At 43.2% G+C, this 24,330-nt stretch overlaps 2 protein-coding genes across 2 annotated transcripts in view; one reads left to right on the top strand and one right to left on the bottom strand.

Annotated features, from left to right (window-relative positions):
• mtrex (Mtr4 exosome RNA helicase) overlaps window positions 1-9,921 on the top strand; it is a 16,932-nt gene extending 7,011 nt beyond the window's left edge. The window contains exons 15-27 of the mRNA XM_061801011.1: window positions 2,617-2,742; window positions 2,845-2,995; window positions 3,076-3,248; window positions 3,377-3,445; window positions 3,509-3,634; window positions 5,303-5,413; window positions 5,517-5,705; window positions 7,288-7,451; window positions 7,562-7,667; window positions 7,770-7,826; window positions 7,898-8,060; window positions 8,327-8,431; window positions 9,195-9,921. Coding sequence (XP_061656995.1) covers window positions 2,617-2,742; window positions 2,845-2,995; window positions 3,076-3,248; window positions 3,377-3,445; window positions 3,509-3,634; window positions 5,303-5,413; window positions 5,517-5,705; window positions 7,288-7,451; window positions 7,562-7,667; window positions 7,770-7,826; window positions 7,898-8,060; window positions 8,327-8,431; window positions 9,195-9,247 — 1,593 coding nt within the window. The 3' untranslated portion in view covers window positions 9,248-9,921. The remainder of the gene's footprint in view (window positions 1-2,616; window positions 2,743-2,844; window positions 2,996-3,075; window positions 3,249-3,376; window positions 3,446-3,508; window positions 3,635-5,302; window positions 5,414-5,516; window positions 5,706-7,287; window positions 7,452-7,561; window positions 7,668-7,769; window positions 7,827-7,897; window positions 8,061-8,326; window positions 8,432-9,194) is intronic.
• Window positions 9,846-24,330, bottom strand: plpp1a (phospholipid phosphatase 1a). Its single transcript, XM_061802047.1, is given in 6 exon segments — window positions 9,846-10,046; window positions 11,188-11,364; window positions 12,207-12,264; window positions 16,258-16,538; window positions 20,490-20,644; window positions 23,826-24,330. Coding segments are annotated over 6 exon segments (930 nt in total). The 5' UTR covers window positions 23,884-24,330.

The raw sequence follows: 24,330 nt of genomic DNA, 5'->3' as shown, positions 1-24,330 counted from the left end.
CACAGCCGCGATAGCGGAAAACGCCATTGCTATCTGTTTGCATTAAAATTAGTGTTTATAATAAAAATTTCCGGCAGTATTTTGGCGGTATATCCTCGTTATTTTCTCTAGTATGGCGAAAGATGAAAATCTTTCCAGGGAAATTGTTTTAGTTGGGCATGGCTTCAAAAAATTGTAACTCGTAAGTGAAGTAGCCTATTTACTATCTACATTTTTTTGTCTGAAGTTTGGCAAAAGTATTTTGGTTGTTTGGGCTCATATTTTAACTTTTCAAAATGTTATGATGGCCCTGTATTTACACTGTTAGAAGTAAGCAGAGGTCACCATTTAGCAGTGTGTTTTTCCAAATTGGTCATTCTCATCCCTGAATTTGGCTCATTTAGCATTTACATTATGGAACTCGACTCATCTTGCTTTATGGAGCACTTTAAACGATGTCTGCAAAACAAAGTCACGTACATTACTCAAATTAATTAATAAGCAATTAATTCCATGTACTTTTTAAACTTTTTAGCCCTTAAGCTCACAGGTTTATCCACCCCGGTTATAAATGTTATGACAAGCGAGTTATGCGAGCTTGAGTCGAGATCCATTTATTTAACACGTGAACCGCGCAGCTTCTTCACAAGGCCTTTATAAGGTCGTGAATGGCTGCTGCTTCGCTCGCCACATACTGAGCCACGTGTTGTTTATCACAGGCGCGTGCGCACACATACACAAACTCAAAATGACACAGACACACACAAGCTAGAAGGGAAAGGAATGGAGATGAGATCTGCCTTCCAAGAAGCTCATCTGCAACATCTGGCGCTACTCACCCTGCCAAAGCTCCACGCAGGCACTCAACATTAACACACACACGCACAGGATTTTGCATCACGACTGATCACTTCAACATCAGGACATTCTCATCCCCCAGGCAATTCTAAAATAGAGCTGTTGTAAAAATATACTGTATCTGGAAATGTATTTGATAATAGCATTGTATTTTTTTTTCATGAATGTTATTTTGGCCCTCGATAGAGGGAAAACTGCTAACCGCCACAAACGGGTTGCACAGCTTCTTATTCTCCATCAGGTCGATCCGCTGGGTCAATGCGCCGCATTGTCCCAACGCAAGCAGACCATAACAGATAATTAGATGGCCGCCAAAATTGTACTACAGCGAATTCCTGATTATCACGGGGGATGCGTTCTAGACCCACCCGCAGTGGTTGAAAATTGCTCTACATATTAGGGAGAGTAGGGAGTATAAAACACTTTTTTTTTTTTTTTTTAAATAATAAATGGTTTTACCACTTCAACATGTTTTAAATATTTGCATTTAACCCATTCATGGGCGGGGGGGGGATTTTTTTGCCTTATTGAGATAAAAGTCTCCTAACAGGCCACAATCAAGGAAATACTTCTTTTTCGTTTAAGGTTAAGTTATATGATAACTTTACTAATTTATAGTCTCGTCCCAAAAATGGGACGCTGCCTGCGAGAGGGTACTTGGGTTTTATTACGAGATTGTCCCAAAAACCAGAATCAGATTAAAACACTTAAATATTTTGATATACTAAAGGATATAATGTGTGAAAATATGACGTCCTAAAAATGGGACGCTACCCACGAATGGCTTAAAATTATTCTGTAGTGCCTGTTTTCACTACTCTTTTAAGAATTTTCCAAATAATAGGGAAAACTAAAACTGAACAGAACAGACAATTAAATGTTGTATATTAAAACTGGGGATCTATGCGTCCACCAATACTGCACACCAATATTATTTCACCAGCTGATTTACCTGCTGAGGAGGAGCTGTGTCAGCCTTGCGGAGATATTTTAAGGCAGGGGTGTCAAACTCATTTATGTCACAGGCCACATTATATTTATGTTTTCTCTCAGACAGCATACCATAAAAATCTTTACTCACTTAATTTATACATGAAATTTATGAACTAGTTTTTAATAAGAAATCAAGGGTAATATCTCAACAGTATCATTTATATGACATGACAATTTGAAATTTTTGTTCAGATTCTAACAAGAATCATGCACTTTGACACACATGAGTTGCCTTCACGGCCCCTTAAAATCATGCGGTGGGCTGGATCTGGCCCCCGAGCCTTGAGTTTGACACCTGCGCTTTAAGGTAAACGCGGGTGTCAACTCCTTTAGCTGAATGCAAATTATGCTCTATGTAGTTGCCAATGGAGGTGGCCGGCTCGGAAAACAAGCACGGAGTTTCGATTCCCTTTACTTGGAACAGTATATGGTTAAAAAAAAATAATAATAATTTAGTCACAATTGCAAGACATAATGCCATCAGGTATTGACACTTGGTATCGGCCAGCACTTAATCACAGTAATTATTTTTTTTTTTGCCAAATATGTATTAAAAAAACAAGGAATTTGTCAAATGTACTTGCAGAGCTTAAAAAGCAGTATTTGCTCCTCTTTAAATGCCAAAATGTTCTACATAAACAGAATTACGTTATAACTTTATGGTGACACTAATTACTAATTCTTCCTTTGCAGTTGTTTTTGCATTCTATGAACCGATTGACTAACTAAAAGTGATGGAAATAAAAGCCCATTTATGTGCTGGTTGTCTTTTTCTCATGTCTGTAGATCACCTCAGGTGAGTACATCCAGATGTCGGGGCGCGCAGGTAGGAGAGGAATGGACGACAGGGGCATCGTAATCTTCATGGTGGACGAGAAGATGAGTCCGTCTGTGGGCAAACAGCTCCTTAAGGTAATAAGACGGTTGTCTGGGGGGAAAAAAATATAATAAATCAATATGTGCCGTGGAATATGTGTCAGTTTCCGGTAGACTGATTGCCGTGATGTCTCGCAGGGCTCGGCGGACCCTCTGAACAGCGCCTTCCACCTGACGTACAACATGGTGCTCAACCTGCTGCGGGTGGAGGAGATCAACCCCGAGTACATGCTGGAGAAATCCTTCTACCAGTTCCAACACTACCGAGCGCTGCCCGGCGTCGTCGAAAGTAAGCTCGCCGCCCGTTTCCGTCTCAGCGGGGCGGGACCGGTCCCGAAATGTCTGCCAATCCCCCACTCCCCCGTGCAGGGATTAAGAAGCTGGAGGAGGAGTACCACACCATCCATATTCCCAACGAGGAGAGCGTGGTCACCTATTACCGGTACCGCCAGCAGCTGGCCAAGCTGGGAGAAGACATCCAGCATTTCATCCACAAGCCCAAATATTGTCTGCCCTTCCTGCAGCCCGGCCGCCTCGTCAAGGTAAAGACGTCGCACTACTTCCTTGCTACGTACGTCCTAATGCTAACTGCACTCTCGAGTTCTGTCTATTTAGCTATACGTTTACTCTTATGAACCGTAGAAATCCGCTGTTGATTGCTCATTCACAGGTGAAAAATGAAGACGCGGACTTCGGCTGGGGCGTCGTCGTCAACTTCTCAAAGAAGTCGAACGTGAAGGTGAGCCCTCCGCTCGAATCCCAAAGAAAAACCGGCGCTGAAACCTGTCCCCGGGGCGCGCAGGTCAGCACTGACGCCGAGCCGCTCTTCGTGGCCGAGGTGCTGCTGCACTGCAGCAAGGACAGCGTCAAGGAGGCGGCCACTGAGGCGGCCAAACCCGCCGCGCCGGGCGAGAACGGGGAGATGCAGGTACGGGCCGGATGGATTTTTGCATATTTTCTTTCATTCTTTCATCTGTGATGTAGTCAAATCTAAAGCCCACGTATCATCCTTATAAACATTCTAAAATAGATATTGAAATGAAAAATACATATAACATTATTCACTTCAATGTCCATATGAAAAAAGAAATATAAGCGGAGAGCTCGTCATCCATGCGCAAAGTTGCAGAAGTGTCATTCGACATCCAAGTGGTTGCCATATTGGCTGCATCTTCTGTCCGTGATGTCACTCCGGACATTCGCCATTGAAAACACGCTGTGGCCTCGACTATGGGACACGCCCCTTTTGACACGGAAGCTCTTTTTGAAGAAAACATCTCACAACTGAGTGAAGTGACTGGGGCAATATTAGCCTATCGTGTCGACCCATATTTAGATGATATGCGGATCACAGCCAAACCGCATACGGCCCAACCGCCTCACCGTCCGATCCACCTCTGAGCGGCGGTGATAAAAACAACCCCGCCCGCGAGTGACGACGACGACACCGCGGCGGTGATGAGCCACCCCGGCCGAAGCCATGATCGCGGTGGACGAGGCACGGCTTCGGCGGCCATGCTCGGCACCAACAGGTACCTTGACGCATTTAGCACCTCTGACTTCGGTATGCGGATCTTTTGTTACATTCTGAGAGGATTACGTTCCCCCACAAACAAATTTTTTTTTTTTTTTTTTTTAAAGCTGTATACACACCTACCTGTCATTTGGAACCCACAAAGCTCTCGTCCTTTGCATACAACGAGCCGGCATTTTGGCTAACACGGAGGAACATCGAGCTACCTTCCTGCATGTAAAACTAGTAGAAACAGACGAGACTGCTTGAGTGCGCTCCTGCCCTGTACGGCGCTTACTGCTTCTTCTCAAAAACAAATCCCTCGTGAGGATTTTTCTCCGGAGGGTGTCTGGGCTCTCCTTTAGAGATGCGGTGAGAAGCTCGGTCATCCAGGAAGGGCTCAGTGTTGAGAGGAGCCAGATGATGTGGCCGGGGCATCTGATCCGGACGCCTCCATGGTGAGGTGTTCCGGGAATGTCCAACCGGAAAGAGACCCCAAGGACGAGCCAGGACACGCTGGAGAGACTGTCTCTCTGTTGGCCTGGGAAGGCCTCGGGATCTCTCCGGAAGAGCTGGAAGAAGTGGCTGGGTAATCCTGCTGAAGCTACATCCCCTGCGACCTGACCCAGAAAAGTGGTAGACAACGGATGGATGAGTTACAAAAAGCCGTGTACGTCAAAATCATGTTTCGTGGTGGGAAAAAAAAAAAAAAAAAAAGAGATGGGTCCGTACCGGCTGCTGTTTTTTTTCATTAATAACATGCTAAAAATCATGCATTTCATGAGAGTAGCCCTTTAATACAGAGATGCAGGTGGGGGCTACACTGTGCTTAATTGGTTAGCGCGTCTGCCTTAGTTACTTTTTCAACCCGCTTCCACGTCGAACTTTTGCTCTCTTCTTGTATCGATTACGCCACGGCCCGTTTTTGCGACCGCATCATCAACCTTGACGTCCACGGCTACTTTGCTTACTGGCAGAAGTGAAATCCATTAAGCCCCCCCACCCCCAGAACCGCGTGACTACAAAACTGGGATTCATTTAGCGCAGTATGAAAATGAATTCCTCACGCTGAATGGATTCTAGGTGGTCCCCGTGATGCTTCACCTGCTGACGGCCCTCAGCTCCGTGCGTCTTTACATCCCCAAAGACTTGAGACCCTTCGACAACCGCCAGCTCATGCTCAAGTCCATCCGGGTACCACCACAACACAACACCCTTCAAAACCTATCATTAATGAAATGTTGTTGTTTTTTTTAAATAATTTCATTGTATGTGTATCTTCTCGTCTGAAACCCAGGAAGTGCAGAAGCGCTTCCCTGACGGCGTCCCCCTCCTGGACCCCGTGGACGACATGGGCATCCAGGACGCGGGGCTGAAGAAGGTGATCAGGAAAGTGGAGTTTTTGGAGCACCGAATGTACTCGCACCCGCTGCACAGCGACCCCAACCTGGACGCCGTCTACCTGCTGTGCGAAAAGAAAGCTCGGGTGACGGAATTTTTTTCTAAATGTTTTGTTGTCGTTGCATCTCATCAAAGTCATTTGAAGATGACAAACACTGACATTTTTTTCCCTGGGTGATAATTAAAAAAATAATGCAACTGAGCAAAATTTATTTGGCTTATGACCAATAAATGCACTAAAAAAATTATAAAATTAAGAAAAAAAGGCCTGAAAATAAAATTAAATTAACAAATTTAAACATGTTACAAAGTGTGACAAATTAGTTGTTATAAAAAAAAAAACCAAATATGCCTAATTTGACAAATTTACTGATAATCAGAATCTAAATAAATAAAAACAATGCAAATGAGCACAAATAATTTGGATAATTACCAATACACGCAGTCTGCAAATTTACTAAAAACTTTAATTTCGAAAAAAAAAGGTCTGAAAATAAAATTTGTTAAATTAACACATTTACACATGCTACAAAGTGTGCCAAATTAGTAATTACAAAAAACCCCACACAAACTCATTTAAAAAGGAACAACAAAAATTTGTCCAATTTATTTGAAGAATTTACTGATAATCTAAATAAACAATTACAATACATGCACTCTGCAAATTTACAAAAATTTTCATTTATTTTTTTAAAAAAAAAAAGCCTGAAAATAAAATTTCAATGAGCATATTTACACATGCTACACTGTGTGACAAATTAGTAATGACAAAAAACCCCACAAACTCATTTAAAAAGAAAAAAAAAATCTGCCCAATTTATTTGACAAATTTACTGTTAATCAGAATCTAAATAAATAAAAACAATGCAAATGAGCACAATTAATTTGGCTAATTACCAATACATGCAGTCTGCAAATTTACTAAAAAGTTTAATTAAAAAAAAAGCTATGTTGTATGGAAATTTAGCTCAATTGAAAAACACATTTTTTTTTAACATTTAACTTACTAAATATGCAAAACATAACAAACACTATCTTGCATAAAGTAATATAAACCTTTTTAAAGCACAAATACGTTAATTTAACAAATATGAAAAGCAACCATTTTTTTTATTGAGAACATGTAGCAAATATTATAAACTGTTAATTTAACACATTTGTTTGAAGAAATATACACAATAAAAAATCAATCAATGCCATACAAATAATTTAGGTTGCACATTTAAAATGTTTCTATAGTACAACAATTTTTGAACACATTCACACAATCTGAATTTAATCCCAAAAATTTAACTAACGAAATGTGCACTTGAGCTGTAATGCTTTGTTTATTCTTTCTTTTTTTTTTGTTCTTTCTTCCTTCTGATAAATCATCCCAAAATACACTTCTGCTATTTTTCCTGTATGTACGTAAATGGCCGCGCATTATAATTTTTTGCCCTGTCCCAGAGCGTTTGTCACCTTTCATATAAAACGCAGGAAAAGGAAGTCATGCTTCCGCTTAAAGTTTACCACTAGGAACATTTATTTGCAAAAGATTACGCATACCGCACGATATATTTCTGACAACACGGTAAATAGAATAAAACGTTTGAATAGAAATGAATTGTGCAATATATTTTGAAACAAAGGAGCAAAGCATAACTTTTAAGGCGCGTCCGTTTCAGATCGAGGCCGACGTGCACGCGGCCAAGCGCGAGCTGAAGAAGGCTCGCACGGTGCTGCAGATGGACAAGCTCAAGTGCAGGAAGCGAGTGCTGCGGCGCCTCGGCTTCGCCAGCCCGTCCGACGTCATCGAGGTGAAGGGCCGCGTGGCTTGCGAGATCAGCAGGTCAGAACGCGGGCCGCCGGTCCGGACCGACGCCGTCGAGCTCGGGGGACCGTTTCCGATGCGTTTTTTTTTTTTTTTAATTATTATTATTATTATTATTTTGCGTGAAGCGCCGACGAGCTGCTGCTGACGGAGATGATGTTCAACGGGCTCTTCAACGACCTGACGGTGGAACAAGCCGCGGCGCTGCTCTCCTGTTTCGTCTTCCAAGAAAATGTACACAACAAAACATCCATTTTTTTTTTAATATTTTTTTTTTTCCCCCCTAATGCGAAGATTTTGTATAAAAAAAAAATCCTTTTTCGTTTGTTGTTCCAGGCCAGCGAGCTGCCAAAACTGACGGAGCAACTTGCGGCGCCCCTCAGGCAAATGCAGGTACGGTCCCGTCGTCGAAGGAGCCCCTCACACCTTTCGGGGCGCTCGCTGACGCTTGCGGCGCTTGGCAGGAGTGCGCCAAGCGCATCGCCAAGGTGTCGGCGGACGCCAAGCTGGACGTGGACGAGGATGAGTACCTGGGCCAGTTCAAGCCTCACCTCATGGACGTGGTCCACGCCTGGGCCAACGGCGCCACCTTCGCGCACATCTGCAAGATGACCGACGTCTTTGAAGGCAACGTTTCGCTCGCTTCACATCTCACTCATTGTTTTTATCACCGCCGCATGGAGGTGGATCGAGCGGCCGTGATCCGTATATCATCTGAATCTCCACTAGTGACGGCTGTGCGCGTCTGTGTGTTGTTGTTGTGTGGGTGTCAAAAGTGCTTCATTATGCGATATTGTTGTGTTTGCGTGCAGTTTTCTGTCAACGTCTCGGTGTGTTTTCTTTTTTGGTGATGTTTATTGTTATTGTGTGATTGTATGTATTGTTGCATACAGGAAGCATCATCCGCTGCATGCGGCGTCTGGAGGAAGTGCTCCGACAAATGTGCTCAGCCGCCAAGGCCATCGGCAACACGGAGCTGGAGAATAAGTTTGCCGAAGGTGAGAGTATCGGGACAGGGGGTAGATGATTAATTTATATATTGGATTAATCAAGACCTGGTGGCTCAACTGGAAAGCGGTTCAGGGTTCAATCCCGGACTCGCCTTTGTGGAGTTTGCATGTTCTCCCCGTGCCTGCGTGGGTTTCTTCCGGGCACTCCGGTTTCTTACCACATCACGAAAACATGCAACATTAATCGGGAACTCTAAATTGTCCCTAAGTGTGATTGTGAACGCGGCTGTTTGTCTCTATGTGCCCTGCGATTGGCTGGCAACCAGTTCGGGGTGTACCCCGCCTCCTGTCTGTTGAGAGCTGGGATAGGCACCAGCACTCCCTGCGTTCCTCGTGAGGATAAGCGGCAAAGAAAAATGGATGGATAGTCACAAGAATCGTGGAAGTTGACACAGATAATTTGCCTCCGCGGGCCGCATCTTGGCCCCGGGACTTGGGTTTGACACCCGTGCGTTAATGTAAGGAAGCGGCACTTTTTCAACTATTAAAATGTGATTCGAATAGTCATTTCCCTTCTTTTTCTTGAAGGGGGAGAAAGTGTTGCTAGATTAATATCATCATATCACATCAATATTATCATCATCAACATAATCCTGCTGTGTTTTATTGGAGGGCATGTTATCAGTTGTTTCATAAGTGTGATTTTTTTTTTTTTTTTTTTTTTTAACGGCAGTTGCATAAGCGATGATTCGATGCCGGCATAAATGTCAGTTAATGAATGTTAATCGGCATTTGTTTGTCTCCCCCGCAGGAATCACAAAGATCAAGCGGGACATCGTGTTTGCTGCCAGCCTCTATTTGTAATCCGCACACGTCAGCGGCATCGCGGCTTCCAATTTGTGCGATGGAGACGGAATGATTTTAATGGCATTCAAACGACTCCGTATCATCTTTCCTTAGTGTTGATATGGCTTTATTTGTCCTGCTTTTGTTTTAGACACTTGTACATATTTAACATATGTTGTTTTTTTTTTTTTTTTTTGCATTAAACATCTGTGTTGGTTGATGCGCAGAAGAAACAAACACGCTTTTGCGGGTTGAGTATTTGTCTTTTTTCCCCAAATCCTCTTAAGTTGTCTTGTTATATCGCGGCGGCGGCAGCAGCATTAGCTTAGCAGTCACGTGAAGGCCTCACAGGGGGGGAAAAAAAAGTGCTGCATTTGCAGTAGTTGTTTCTAACCTCGGTGGGAGCTTTTAAAGTTGTTTACTCCCGGTAACAAAATGCACAAAAGCGGGCTTACATTACATTCACAGGTTATACACAGTAGTGGTCTCCCCTCGTGGGCTCCTTTTCACCGGTGGGCGCATGCACTACAATCTTCCCACCGGCTCAGTAGATAAAACGGCACCGTTCCCGGACAGTCCTCGGCCGGCGTCCGTTGCCGGAAGCGCGTTTAAAACGTTAACGGAATAAAATAAAAAATAAAAAAAAGAGGCCTGAGGTTGCAGCAACTCGGCACGCGGGCGATTTAAGGTGAGGTTTTTAGTTTGGGCTCTCAAAGTGGTTTCCGTTGGTGGGGGTCTCCTGGAGGTTGGCGTGGGGGATGTTGGCCTCCTTGCGGGACTCCGGGGACTGCTTGAAAAAGTCGGACACGAAAAACACCTGCGTGGGACGGCGAAAAGGCAGAATTCAGGATTTGTGCGGCCTCTGAGGCGACTTGACTTCTACCCCGCTGTCAAAATTCAGAGAAAACTTTTACGGTGGTTTCCGGAAAGTATTCAGACCCCCTTTGTTATGGTGCAGCTATTTGCTAAAATCATTGACATCGATTCAGCACCCCATATTGACAGGAAATTTTTTTTTTTGCAGATTTATTAAAAAAGAAAAATGAAATATCACACAGCCATAAGTATTCAGACCCTTTGCCGTGTCGCCCGCATAAAGTCGGGTGCTGCCCATTTCTACTCGTCATCAAGTTGGCTACGCCAGGGGTGTCAAATTATATTTTGTCGCAGGCTGCGTTGTAGTTCCGGTTTCCCTCGGAGGGCCGTTATGACTGTGAAATCCTAAAAAAAAAAATCTCTGACTGCCTCATCATATTTACACGTGGAATTTATGGAGTAGTTTTGGAATCATAAATCAAGGGTAATGTTTGGCAACACACAAATGCTTGCAATATCTCAATATTATCATTCAGGATATGACAAAAGGAAATTTTGGTGCAGATTTTAGCAAAAAATCGTGGAAGTTGGAACACATGATTTGCCTCTGCGGGCCTCATGAAATCACATGGTGGGCCAGGATCTGGCCCCCGGGCCTTGGGTTTGACACCGGCGCTCTACACCTTCAGCTGTGTTGGATTCTACTGATTGGACTCGAGTGGGTTCCGAAAGCCCAACGGTGACGCGACGGTGGCGGCGGCATTGTGCCGTGGGGTGTTTTGCAGACGGAGGGACAAGATGACGGGTCGAGATTCTGGATTCTAAACTTCCTCAGACCGGGCTTAAGGTTCACCTTCAAACAAGAAAATGACCCGAAGGAAACAGCTAAAATGCTAAGGCAGAGGATCCCCAAATCCAGGTGCGAAAAACTTCATCATTCCCCCCAAAAAATGGCTGCATTGGTTCGATTATATATTCAATACCGAGGCAAGGGTGTGAATATTTATGATAGTTCATTTTTTGTGTATACATTTAAGGAATAAATGAGTTGGTTTTAGCAAATGGCTGCAATATAAAACTCGAAGGGGGTCTGAATACTTTCCGTAGCGACGCCGGCTAAAGGCCTCTGGGGAAAAACTCACCACCAGGATGGCCATGAGCGCCCCCTGCAGGAGGCCGGTCAGCACGTCGCTCCAGTGGTGCTTGTAGTCGGACACTCGCGACAGGCCCGTGTACACCGAGGCGGCGATCAGGAAGAACTGGATGGTGGGCCTCAGCAGGCGAGCCCACTCCGCACGCATTCGGGCCTGCAGGTACAGCTGAAGCCACACATAAAATAAATAAATAAATAAATAAAAATTACGAGAATAGTGGAGCAAAATGGAACAGTGGGATCAGCTGGATGAAAGAAGAAAATTGATGGATGGATAATATCAAAGGGCTACACCCTACTCCCTGTTCAAAAAGTAGCTTTTGTGATATTTAATTACATATATATAATAAATTTCAAAACTTTTGCCACCATTGAAGAAGTCAATAAAAGTCTACTAGAACATCAGAACTTTAGCATTAAGAGACTCTTTAAATGGTGGCTGTTACCATCCAGTTTCTTTTCCCGCTCATCCTCACAAGGGTCGCAGGGAGTGCTGGAGCCTATCCCAGCTGTCAACGGGCAGGAGGCGGGGTACGCCCTGAACTGGTCGGCAGCCAATCGCGGGGCACGTAGCCGGACTCACAATCGCACCTAGGGGCAATTTAGTGTCCAATTAATGTTGCATATTTTTGAGATGTGCAGGCACGGGAAGAACATGCAAACTCCACACACTTTGTGAATGGGCCCACCGTGCCGCCTCCATTTGATATTATTATTATTATATACGTAGATTCATGGAAAGCAAAACCTTCAAAACTGCACTGTGAATGAGGAGAAAGGGTTAACAGGAAGTCAGTTGTTTCCCATTTTTCCCACACGATAATCAAGTAGTTCCCGTTTTAAGCAAACATCCTCATATTTAATCCAAACTCTGAACCTTTCCACAGTATTTGCACACCATTCACGTAACTAAAACGTACTTCCTCGTATAAAAATGACTTTTTTTTTTTTGTGGGGGGGGGGCCTTTCTTCCAGTGTTTATCCGTTCGCGTAAATATTAATACTCACCGCCAGGAACAGCATGCAGTACATCGAGAAGGACGAGTGGCCGGAATAGAAAGACAACCTGGGACGGACGGAAAGAAAAAGAAAGACAAAATATGAGCAATAGGACATAGAACGTAACATGAGGTTAAAAGCTTTTTTTTATTTTATTTTTTTTCACAATGTGCCAACTCATGGTGAAGTATTTATTATTAATTTCATCAGCACTATTAATAATCGCAGTGGTACACACTGACAAGAGAATCAATTTCTACACTTGATTGTCATACACAATCATTTGTATTTCAACAAAATTTTGATTGATTTTGGATTATTTCCTTTTACAATGATGTCGTGTCACTATCCAAGGCGCTTATCCTCACAAGGGTTGCGGGAAAGCCGGCGCCCGTCCCGGCTTGCTTCGGGCCAAAAAAGGCGGGACCACGCCCCGAACTGGGCGCCAGTCGGTCGGAGGGCGGCTAACGACACCGTCGCCGAGCGGGAATCGATCCCACGTCGCCCTGCGCCGAAGGCGGTCGTGTGTACCACTACATCACTCCTTTTCCAATATTTTATTTTGGAAATATGACAAAATTGGCAGTTGAGCATTTTTTTTTTTTTTTTTTTTTACTTATTTGCATTTAATTTGGAAATCTAACCGAAACGGTGGTTGGGCAATTTTTACGCCTTATTTTTCTGCTATTATAATGCAGCAGTCGTCTCCCCCCCCCCCCCCTTTCAAAAATATGACTTCAAACATCGCCTACACGGCGCATAGCACTTGCATAGTTCCTCTGCAGTACTTGCCAATATTTACAAAACAGCGGCAGGCCTCCTCCCTTCTTTGGTCTCCGCGGCGAGTTTCCAAAGGAGGCGCGGGAGGAGTCGCGTTGCAGTAAGGCGATCCCCCCCACCCCCACCCCCCGACCTCCCCACCCCACCTGCTGCCTGTTTTACAATTGGCCGACGTTTCCACGCATAAAAGCTTTTTATTAAACGCGCACGCTGCAGGTTGACGAGGGAGGGAAGGAAGGAAGGGAGGGAGGGAGGGAGAGGAAGATTGGCTCCAGCAAACACAAACAGTCGGGCGACCACGCCCTGGAAATGTGGATGAGGCCCCCGGAGGGATGCTTTGTTGCTGCCAGATGAGCGCTTTTTCTTTTTCTTTTTCGTTTTTCTTTTTTTCCTCCTGACTCTTCACTGCCGCCGCTTTGCTTGATTATTTAAGAGAAGGGAAGCCATGTGGCGTTGCTTTGGAAATAGGAGCTGCACATCCTCTCGCCGCAGAGCGTTTCCTGCTGATAACGCGCACGACCCCCCCCCCGAAGGTCACTTTCAACCACTTGAGTTGATCTATTTCAGTCTCCGCAGTGGAAAATAGATCAGCTGTGAGGGAACAAAGAGCTACCGCGCTTTAAATCTTTTTTTATTCGATGCAAAATGCCAGCGTTAATTGTCAAACGGAGTTCGTCTTAAGATTAAGGAGCGTGTCGTGAAAAAATATATGTATATATTTTTTGTACAGTGGTGTGTGTGGAATTTGATTTCATTCTGTGTGAAATTTGTATTTTGGAGAAAAGAGTAACGTAATTTCCGGCCTATAAACCGTGACTTTTTTCCACACGCTTTCAACCCTGCGGTTTATGCGCTGATGCAGCTGATTTGTGCATTTTTTTTTTTTTTCAAAGGGGGCACTCGAGCGGAAAAGGTAAGAGTAAGACTGGTGGAATATATGTGCCGAGGAAGTGACTTTTACCTGTCCGGCACTGTTAGCGCTGCCCTAGCGTGTTACTGCCGTGTGTTAGAGAGTTTTACCAGTATGTTTTTTTTTTAACCGGCTTTATTAGCACAGCGTTAGCGTGGTATTAGCATTAGTGCAGCATTAGCAGTATAACGCCAGACTGGCCCTGTTAGGTGCTGCGCTAGGGTGTGACTGCGGTGTCTCAGTGATTTTTTTTACCAGTATGTGTTCTTTTTTAACCAGCCCTGTTAGCGCAGTGCTAGCTTTAGCGTTAGCATTATAACACCGGTCTGGCCCTAATAGCGCTGCGCTAGCGTGCTACTGTGGTGTCTCAGTGATTTTAACCAGTATATATGTGTGTGTGTGTGTGTTTTTTTTTTTTTTTTTTTTTTTTTTTAAACTAGCCCTGTTAACGCGGTGCTAGCTCTAGCGTTAGCCGGGCGGCACTAGTCTTAGCGCAGCGGCGCTAGCGTTAAACTCTCTGTGTACCATCTTTCTTTGTAAATATCTCGTGTTTCAATATGGGCACTTGCGGCTTTTACACATCTGCAGCATATCAATGTACCAAACGGTATTTCCTTTACAAATGTACTCGGTGAGGCTTGTAACCAGGTGCGCTCTGTAGGTCGGGAACTACGGAAGTACATTACATTTAAAATGTTAGATGGAATTTTATCGTTACTGCAGACATTTTTTTTTTTTTAAAATCTGATCAATGTTGTTTTTAAGTCTTGCTTTAACCATTTTATTTTTCTCTTTTATATGCGGGGGGAAACTTAATTATAAATATATTACTTTAAGCGTGCACAGTACAAATCCAATTTATTTTGAAAAGTGCCCAACTGGTTCACCCAATTGCGTTGTGAAATTCATATTTTCAATCCCACCTGCCCTCATTGACCGCGGTGGGGTTTCCGGTGCAGGCGAAATGCTCCACGTAGTCGCCCAGCGAGCAGTTGAAGCCCTCCCAGTCGGGCTTGCACACGTCCAGGAAGTGCGGGCGGAGGCGGCCCACCGAATACTTGGCGATGTCGGTGAGCGACTGGCTCATGGCGGCGCCGAACAGGAAGGTGCCCACCGCCTTGTAGACGCGCGCCACGTAGCTGCCGTATGACGACTTGGACCGCAGCCGCTTGAGGTACACGCACAGGCACTCGCCGAATATCATCTGTCGGACAAAAGGGGCGCAATCAAAACAGTGTGCTGCTTGTATTTCAAAACAAAATCCACGCTTTCAATCATTTGATAATATGCTGGGCTTTTTTTTCGTCCTCCTCACGTCCTGTTTTAAATTTTAACTGGTCTTGCTCTCAAAAATATCGGCATCCCTCGCGTGCCAATATTTTTAGCCAAGGACATTTTTTCCCCTTTTTCTTCTTAACTGTCTGATGGGAAGTCAGACTAAATTTGTTCTGTTTTAGATTAGTGATGATGACCAACATAATTTCTATTTGCGAAATCCTAGAACAGCGAGATGATTTAAAAAAAAAAAAAAGAAAAATTCTACTCAACCAAACTTTCATCTGAGGAAAGCAGAAGGCCATTTCTTCCCACACATGCTCGCTCAACCCAACAAAAATCGAAAAACAGCCCACGTTAAATTTATGATTGACAGTCAGCGGGAGTGTATAACGTACACAAGATGGCGGCGGCCATGTTTGCGCTCAGGGTAGTTTCCCTGAACTACAATTAAACACGGCATCAAAATTAGTGTAATTGGTTACAGCAGCGCTTTTGGGCCAACAAGCGTAGAAGCGCTAGCTGTTTTAGCGCTAACTGCTACGGCGCTCGGGTCGGGCAGGGGCCCACGAGGGTGTTTTTTTTTTTTTTTTTTTTTTTTTTTTTAAACTAGCCCTGTTAACGCGGTGCTAGCTCTAGCGTTAGCCGGGCGGCACTAGTCTTAGCGCAGCGGCGCTAGCGTTAAACTCTCTGTGTACCATCTTTCTTTGTAAATATCTCGTGTTTCAATATGGGCACTTGCGGCTTTTACACATCTGCAGCATATCAATGTACCAAACGGTATTTCCTTTACAAATGTACTCGGTGAGGCTTGTAACCAGGTGCGCTCTGTAGGTCGGGAACTACGGAAGTACATTACATTTAAAATGTTAGATGGAATTTTATCGTTACTGCAGACATTTTTTTTTTTTAAAATCTGATCAATGTTGTTTTTAAGTCTTGCTTTAACCATTTTATTTTTCTCTTTTATATGCGGGGGGAAACTTAATTATAAATATATTACTTTAAGCGTGCACAGTACAAATCCAATTTATTTTGAAAAGTGCCCAACTGGTTCACCCAATTGCGTTGTGAAATTCATATTTTCAATCCCACCTGCCCTCATTGACCGCGGTGGGGTTTCCGGTGCAGGCGAAATGCTCCACGTAGTCGCCCAGCGAGCAGTTGAAGCCCTCCCAGTCGGGCTTGCACACGTCCAGGAAGTGCGGGCGGAGGCGGCCCACCGAATACTTGGCGATGTCGGTGAGCGACTGGCTCATGGCGGCGCCGAACAGGAAGGTGCCCACCGCCTTGTAGACGCGCGCCACGTAGCTGCCGTATGACGACTTGGACCGCAGCCGCTTGAGGTACACGCACAGGCACTCGCCGAATATCATCTGTCGGACAAAAGGGGCGCAATCAAAACAGTGTGCTGCTTGTATTTCAAAACAAAATCCACGCTTTCAATCATTTGATAATATGCTGGGCTTTTTTTTCGTCCTCCTCACGTCCTGTTTTAAATTTTAACTGGTCTTGCTCTCAAAAATATCGGCATCCCTCGCGTGCCAATATTTTTAGCCAAGGACATTTTTTCCCCTTTTTCTTCTTAACTGTCTGATGGGAAGTCAGACTAAATTTGTTCTGTTTTAGATTAGTGATGATGACCAACATAATTTCTATTTGCGAAATCCTAGAACAGCGAGATGATTTAAAAAAAAAAAAAAAAAGAAAAATTCTACTCAACCAAACTTTCATCTGAGGAAAGCAGAAGGCCATTTCTTCCCACACATGCTCGCTCAACCCAACAAAAATCGAAAAACAGCCCACGTTAAATTTATGATTGACAGTCAGCGGGAGTGTATAACGTACACAAGATGGCGGCGGCCATGTTTGCGCTCAGGGTAGTTTCCCTGAACTACAATTAAACACGGCATCAAAATTAGTGTAATTGGTTACAGCAGCGCTTTTGGGCCAACAAGCGTAGAAGCGCTAGCTGTTTTAGCGCTAACTGCTACGGCGCTCGGGTCGGGCAGGGGCCCACGAGGGTGTTTTTTTTTTTTTTTTTTTTTTTCCCGACTGCCACGAGAGAGTCGGGCGCCATCGCTGAACCTCCTGTACTTTGCTGCGCTGTCAAATGTTCAATGTTCGATACCGGACAGAGCCGCTTCAGTAATTCATCATTGTTATAATCATCACAATTGTTGAGCTGCAAAATGCTGTTGTAATGTTTTGAAATCATAATTTGCGCGATACATTTTTGTACTTAAACTATTAATATATGCAATTAGTCACTTTTAGGGCCATTATTCCTTTTGCGAAATTTTCTTTTTACAGTTGAGGTCTGTCCTAACCCCCCAAAAAAACAACCCCCCCAACAACCAGATGCGAATCACAGTGCGTTCCAAACTTGTGTATTGTGCAAACAATTTTTTTCTTTCTAAAAGGAGATTTTAAGAGTAATGGCAAGAACCTACATTAGTTAAAAAAAAACAAACAAGTTGATGCAAGAAAAGACCCCCCCCCACACACACACACACAGGAAAAAAGTCACAAAACAAGCTGAAAGAGTAGGAAGTCCAATGAGGTGTTAGGATTAACGCTTGACTGAGAGGATGTCCACTTAAACGTGTTTACAAATATATTAATAAGCACGCACACAAAGAGACAGAAGCAGTGCTCGCAGTTAGATTCTGCTAGCTTGGGCAACCTCGCGCTGCTTCTTTTTTGGAACCAATAATGAATTTTACTGTTTGAACATAAGTTTGTTTTTTTTTTTTCCCCCCAGACGACTTTTGCTATGTTTGCATAGACGACGCTTCGGTTCTTCGGGCAGCAAAAAGCCTCAACGTGAAGTGAACCATTGCGACGATGCTATGCGCAATTTCTCAGTCCCTGTCAAATTATTCGGAAGTGGGGAATCGTCTTACCGCAGGCCTAAATCGACCGGAAACCCTTATTAAAATCAACACTGCTCACAATTTTTGGGTTGTTCAGACACTTGCACGTACACAAACTGTCAACATTCACTGCAGGCACTTGCACAAACGAGTTGAGCCTGAACCAATCGGGCCTTCTGCCAGTTGCCGCTCAATAAACAAATCAATGGCATCAAGGCGTAGCGACTTGCTATAAAATGTAACCGTTGAGCGGATTACCCCAAAAAAAGATAGGCCTTAATGCCATGGGAATTAAACAGTTATGATTTTTTTTTCTTTTCAGAATCAAGTCCTATTTGAGGGTGAAAAAAATGTTATTCCAAGATAGTCGTAAATTTTTTTATATTAAAGCCAAACTTCACCGGGGGAGGGTTGAAAGCTATATTCTAAAATGTGAATTTCAAAAATTTAATTGTTCTCACGTAATATTGTGCATTTTTTTTTGCCTTTTCTACATTTTTATATAAAAGACACCTAACTTATAGTATACTATAATGGACTATATTCTTGGAAAAAAACTACCGTAATTTCCGGCCTACAAGCTGCGACTTTTTTCACACGCTTTCAACCCTGCGGTTTATGCGGTGACGCGTCTAATTTGTGCATTTTTTTTTTCTAACGGCCGCAAGGGGGCACTCGAGCGGAAAAGGTAAGCACGAGACCGGCGGAATATATGTGCCGAGGAAGTGACTTTTACCGGCCCTATTAGTGCTGTGCTAGCGTGTTGCTGCTGTGTTACTGGAGTGTCTCAGTGATATTTTATAATAGTAAGTTTTATTTTAACGGGCCCTGTTAGCGTTACCGCTACATTAGCGCGAGCACTAGCTTTAGCACGGCGTTAGCGCTAGCGTTAGACTAGCATTAACCTTAAACTCTTTCTGTGTACCGTCTTTCTTTGTAAATATCTCGCGTTTCAATGTGGGCACTTGCGGGTTTTACACAGCTGCGGTGTACGTATGTACCAAATGGTATTTCCTTTACAAATGCACTCGGTGAGGCTTGTAACCAGGTGCGCTCTGTAGGCCGGGATTTACGGTACACATTATGCTCTCAGAAGAAAAATGGAACTTTATCCCTGTAAGAGTATTTAAAAAAAAAAAATCAATATCAAAATGTGTGATTTTTACATCGCTATTATATTTAGTTGATCAAAAGTTAAACTAGGGAGAAATGTGTTTTTGTCACTGGTGTGCCCGCTGGATTTTATTGAATTCTATTTTTAATGATACGACGTACACTGCAAATTTATTGCGAACTATTTTGCAGACCCCAGTTAGAGAAGCACTGCTTTCGGAGATTACATAAGAAACGTATTAAAAACAGCAAGAACAAAACAAAAAAAAAAAACGTGTAATTGCAAATTGCACTTACAGTGAGCACAGTGAGAGGAATCATGACACCTGCTAACAACTGATAGGAAATGGTGTCGTCTCTAAGCGGGTACTTGATCGAATCATCGCGACAGAAAAATCCTCGGTGGAACGGTTTGTGTAGCATGGTGAGTATTGCGAACGGGAGTCCAGCTGGCAGAGAAGCAGTGAAAGACAGAGAGAGACAGAAAAAAAAAAATGACATGTTATTAGATTAGTTCTACCCATGACGCAACACTGCGGTCGCATCTTCCAGGAGACTGCAGAGGCTGCTGCGGCAGTGGCGTCCTGGCAGGAAGACTCGGGGAAGTAGCTGATGTTAGTGGTTACGATGTTAGGAGGAAGAAGCAAGGAGTTAGTTCGACGTCCCGGCCACGCTTTCAGGAACTCTCAGAATCGCGTCTGACAAATGTTTTGAAAGCGTGACTGAGACGACGGTCGTCCCGGTTATCCCCGCGGGACGAAATAAGAGCTATAACGGAACGCTGTCGGGAAGCTTGTGTCGCCCCTTCCAGAAAAGAACATTCCGGCTATTCCTGGGGGATGATTAACAGCGGTGATTCGTGTGAAGACAAAGATTCCTCGCCATCCATCATGAGATTTAGCTAAAAAAACGAAAAAAAAAACAGGGAATCTTTTCATGGTGTCGCTCAGTGACAAAAGCATCCTGGAATTTTGTCGAGCATGCTACCAAATTGGAAGCAGGCGTACTTGACAAAATGTTTTTTTCCATCACGGGGTGTGGGCGGAGCTTTGCGGAGAGTCTCCCTGATACGCAAGCGTGACAAATATGATTCCCAGATAAGGTGTGCGTATGTGCCAACTGATAAAGAACGTATGGTGTGCTGCCAAAAGCGCTAAAGGGCGGCCGTTTACGTTCGAAGGTGCCGCTTGTCTGGGATTTTGGTCCCTTTTAGTTTGTCTTGAGTGGACATCCTCGTCGGGAAAGAGTCAAAGGCTAAATGAGGAAAAGCCGCATGCACTCGGGAGGTTGGGGGTGTCCCCCCCCCCCCCCCTCCCGCCGGCACGGCCTGCTACTTACGCAGCTAATGGGCAGCGAGAAGCCCACCGTGTAGAGCACGGTGGAGGTGACGGTGCTGTGGTGGAAAGGGTACTTGATGCTGTCGTCGCTACAGAAAAAGCCCCTCTGGTAGGGGCGGATCTTACCCAGGTTGAAGGCCGCCAGGGGCAGCCCCCCTGTGGAGGACACACGGTCAGAGGGAAAGAAAATGGTAGGCACAAATCTATGACTGGATGGGTCAACGTAGCTTTTAATGTCATCAGCTCGTTTTCACAAACAGTCGATACGTGACGCGACGTGCTGGTTACCATAACTGGGTGACGAGAAATGGTTGGAATTTCAGGCATGAGAATTTCGGCAAGTATGGTAACCGATCTTTCAGTTCCGTTGATTTTTGTCCTGGGAAACGATTTTTCGGTTCCCATTGATAATGCTCATGGGAACCGGTTTTTACATGTACTTCAGAATAAAGCCTTAGCAGGCATGAGCATTTTGTCTTTTACGCTTAGCAACCGACATGTTTGACTAGCGTTTGAGTGACCCGGATATGAATAACTCGACCTTGCGCATGCGCAGCGCAGAAGCGGAAACCGGTGCTGGTTGTAAACCACACTGACAAAGCTGGGCGTTTTAATCATTAAAAATAAAGGGGTTCATGTAGGTTCGTTTTATACAGATTGTTGTATTTCGTTGAGATCTTGTTTTACATTCCACACATGGGCGAATTTTATTAAAAGTAAGCCCTGAGATCTGTTTTCTCAGGCTGGGTAACGACACGGTAACGCAACGATCGTTTCCGTGAAATCCTCATGCCTGAATTTAAAAAAAAAAAAAAAAAAAAGGCTTAAGAAAAGGGTCTGGCTATGCATTTTCATTTTTTTTTTAAAAATTTATAAAATGAAATTTTCTTGCAAAATTATTTTTATATTCAAATATAGGTGGTATTTTTTTATTACCTACATTCATCAATATCTCATGGATAAAATGATTTTTTTTCTCGCAGAATTGCATTTATTATATTCAAATATTATAATAGTGTTATTTTTTTATTACCTAAATTCAGCAATATCTCATTCATTTTATTTTTTATTTTTGGGTGGTATGACAACTTCATGCCAGCAGTATTACAACTTTTGCATGAAGTCATTTTTTAATGCCGTGTATTCATACCCTTGAAGAAACTGGCATATTAAGATTTTATTTTTTATCTATTATGATCAGATTCTTGAAATATTACTACTTATTTTCCTCTTGAAATCACTTTTTTTTCCTCTCCATTCTGACATTAAATGTATTTTTTGTAGCACTATGACATTCTTACCACCAATTTTACCAGTTTTTTTCCCATCGGGAAACTTTCATTTACTTCTCCAGTTTTTCCCAAATAAGATCTGATTCACATAAAATATCCACCCCCAAGACTCTCTATGTGTTCAATAATTATCTGTCCAATAATGATCTTGCATATTAATAAGAATAATTTGTGATTTGAGTGCGGTCACATAACAAATTCATCTTAGTTACCATTTTATTTCTTAAATGCGTGTCTGGGTTGAAGCACACTTTAAAGGGGCAAAGTGTGTGTGTGTTTATTACACAAGTGGGAAAGGATTACTCATATTTTTAGGATGAATCAACCTCCATAATATATGTGACATAATATTAACGATAATAATAATGAGAGTGACAAGCTTGTCAACTCAGCACTCCCCTCCCTCCCGCTTGTTGCTTGTTGATCAAGCATGAAAGCTTCTTATGCAAACGGGTCCAAAGTCCCACTGGAAATGCCGCAGTGATTTCCTGCAGTCTTTGGCCTTATTACTCAGCTGTGGGGCGCATTGTCTGGTATTTATTAAAAAAAAACAGCTGAAGCACATGACCCGTTGGAGCACGCTGCTCTCAGCTGTTGCCGTTTGATTGGACTCGGCAGCTGAAATGCCAGGGAAGCGAAGACAGAAACAGAACAGAAGCGTGTGGTTGCTAGTTTACACCAAGAGTCCCCCCGCCCCCCCCCCCAAAAAAAAATAAATCTTTTCTTACATAATCCATAACAGGACACAAAGAAAGCGTGAGTCACCCCTTGCAACAATGAAGCGACTATTTAAGGTCAGCGCACCCTATAATCACATTGTGAATTAAAAAAAAAAATTAATAAATCAGTGATTCATGCTAGCATGGTTAACAGGACATCTGCATCGCAACAGTCGCAAAATATGGATTGCATTTTGGTTCAGCTGCGGTTGTTTAAGTAGTCTAGAAAAACACTTAAGTTGAACTGAAATACAAAATGTCATGGTCTGACTGGTGTCATATTACAAAGGGCGGTTTAGGCCTGTGTTACTAGGAAGAAAGTTTTTTTAAGAGAGAGAAAAGTTGCTATATAGTGCGGGTAAAGTCATAATATTAAAAGACAAAACTTTTTTTTGTCAGAATATTACCCAACATAAACTCGCACTTTAACAAGTCAGAATATTGCTATCATTAAATGAACTTGCATTTTGTAATATCATAGGAGTAAAGTTACATTTGCAGGGGGGGGGGGAAAGTAATTATACAAGAATAAGGTCAGTAAAGTTAAATTATTGTGAGGAAAAAAAATTGCCATAATTTTAAGAGCATTAAGTTGTAATCTTGTAAAAAAATTCTTGTTAAAACCTGTATTAAATTAAATATATATATATATATAATGAATATATTTATGAAATATAATTATATTAAATACGTTTTTTTTAAATAAGTCATTATTCAATGGGTGTAAAGAAAGCTAGAATAATGAGAGAAAATTGAATCTTACAAGGTATTACCAGGAGAATAAGACCAGAACCTCACCAGTGGGGAAAAATGTCATACTATAACCAGGAATTGTTGCATTTTGTAATTTCACAGGTGAAAAGATAGAATATTTCGAGCATAATGTATTAATTTAATCCAAAAAAAGTCACAAAAGTATTCTGGTAATGTGTACATTTCCTTCTGGATAATAACTTGTTATAATGACCTAATATGCCGTGATTTGTGGAATGACTTTTTCTTGCAATATGTTCTTTGTGAGAGAATTGAACTTATTCTTTACAATAATTGTTGGTGTAGGAAAAACATATTGCAATATTAGATTTTTCTGCAATATTTACCCTCATCTTTTTTTCCTCTTTGTTGTCATACCAAGTTAAAGGAAATTTTGGGCTTTCCGATGATGCAAAAAGCCCTAAAACGTGACTGTTCAGTTGACAAATTTCATTATTTGCATGCAATGCAAAGCAGCTCTTTGCCTCCGCGGCAGTTGTTGTTGCGACTTTCGGCGCTTCCCGTCCGATTCTACCGCGGCTCGTATCCGATTAATCGGACCCACATACATACCTAAAACGAGGCAGACGACGTCGAGGACCAAGAACGGGATTCCTCTTGTCTCGAACATGTTGACTCCTGCCAGCCTTTATCTCTCGCCGAGTCCGTGTTTTGGGTTCGTCGCGGTTAATATAAGTGGGATGCTCCTCCTCGTCCGCCGAGGAAATTAATTACGGACGGGTTATGTTGTGAATATTGAAGAAAAGAAAAAAAAATTATATATATATATATATATAGAGAGAGAGAGAGAGAAAACGTCACACCGCCGGTGGGTTAAACTAAGAGACCACTACTAGCTTGCTAAGACAACACGGCGATTTACTACTATGACGACGACGACTACGGGGTTCCTCCTCACTCGCCTGCCTTCCTCTCATCATGACCGAAAGGGAAGGCGTGGACACCCTCGAAACGGGGCACGTCCACTTCCGAACGAAAAGGGCCGTGGAGCGAGGCGGACACCTGCCCGCGGTCGGACACTTGGCTCCTGGGTTGACTGGGAGGAGGGAGTCGTCGT

The sequence above is a fragment of the Syngnathoides biaculeatus genome, chromosome 17 (genome assembly GCF_019802595.1).
Source record: "Syngnathoides biaculeatus isolate LvHL_M chromosome 17, ASM1980259v1, whole genome shotgun sequence".
NCBI classification, from domain to species: domain Eukaryota; kingdom Metazoa; phylum Chordata; class Actinopteri; order Syngnathiformes; family Syngnathidae; genus Syngnathoides; species Syngnathoides biaculeatus.
This window is presented reverse-complemented; position numbering and strand designations above follow the sequence as displayed.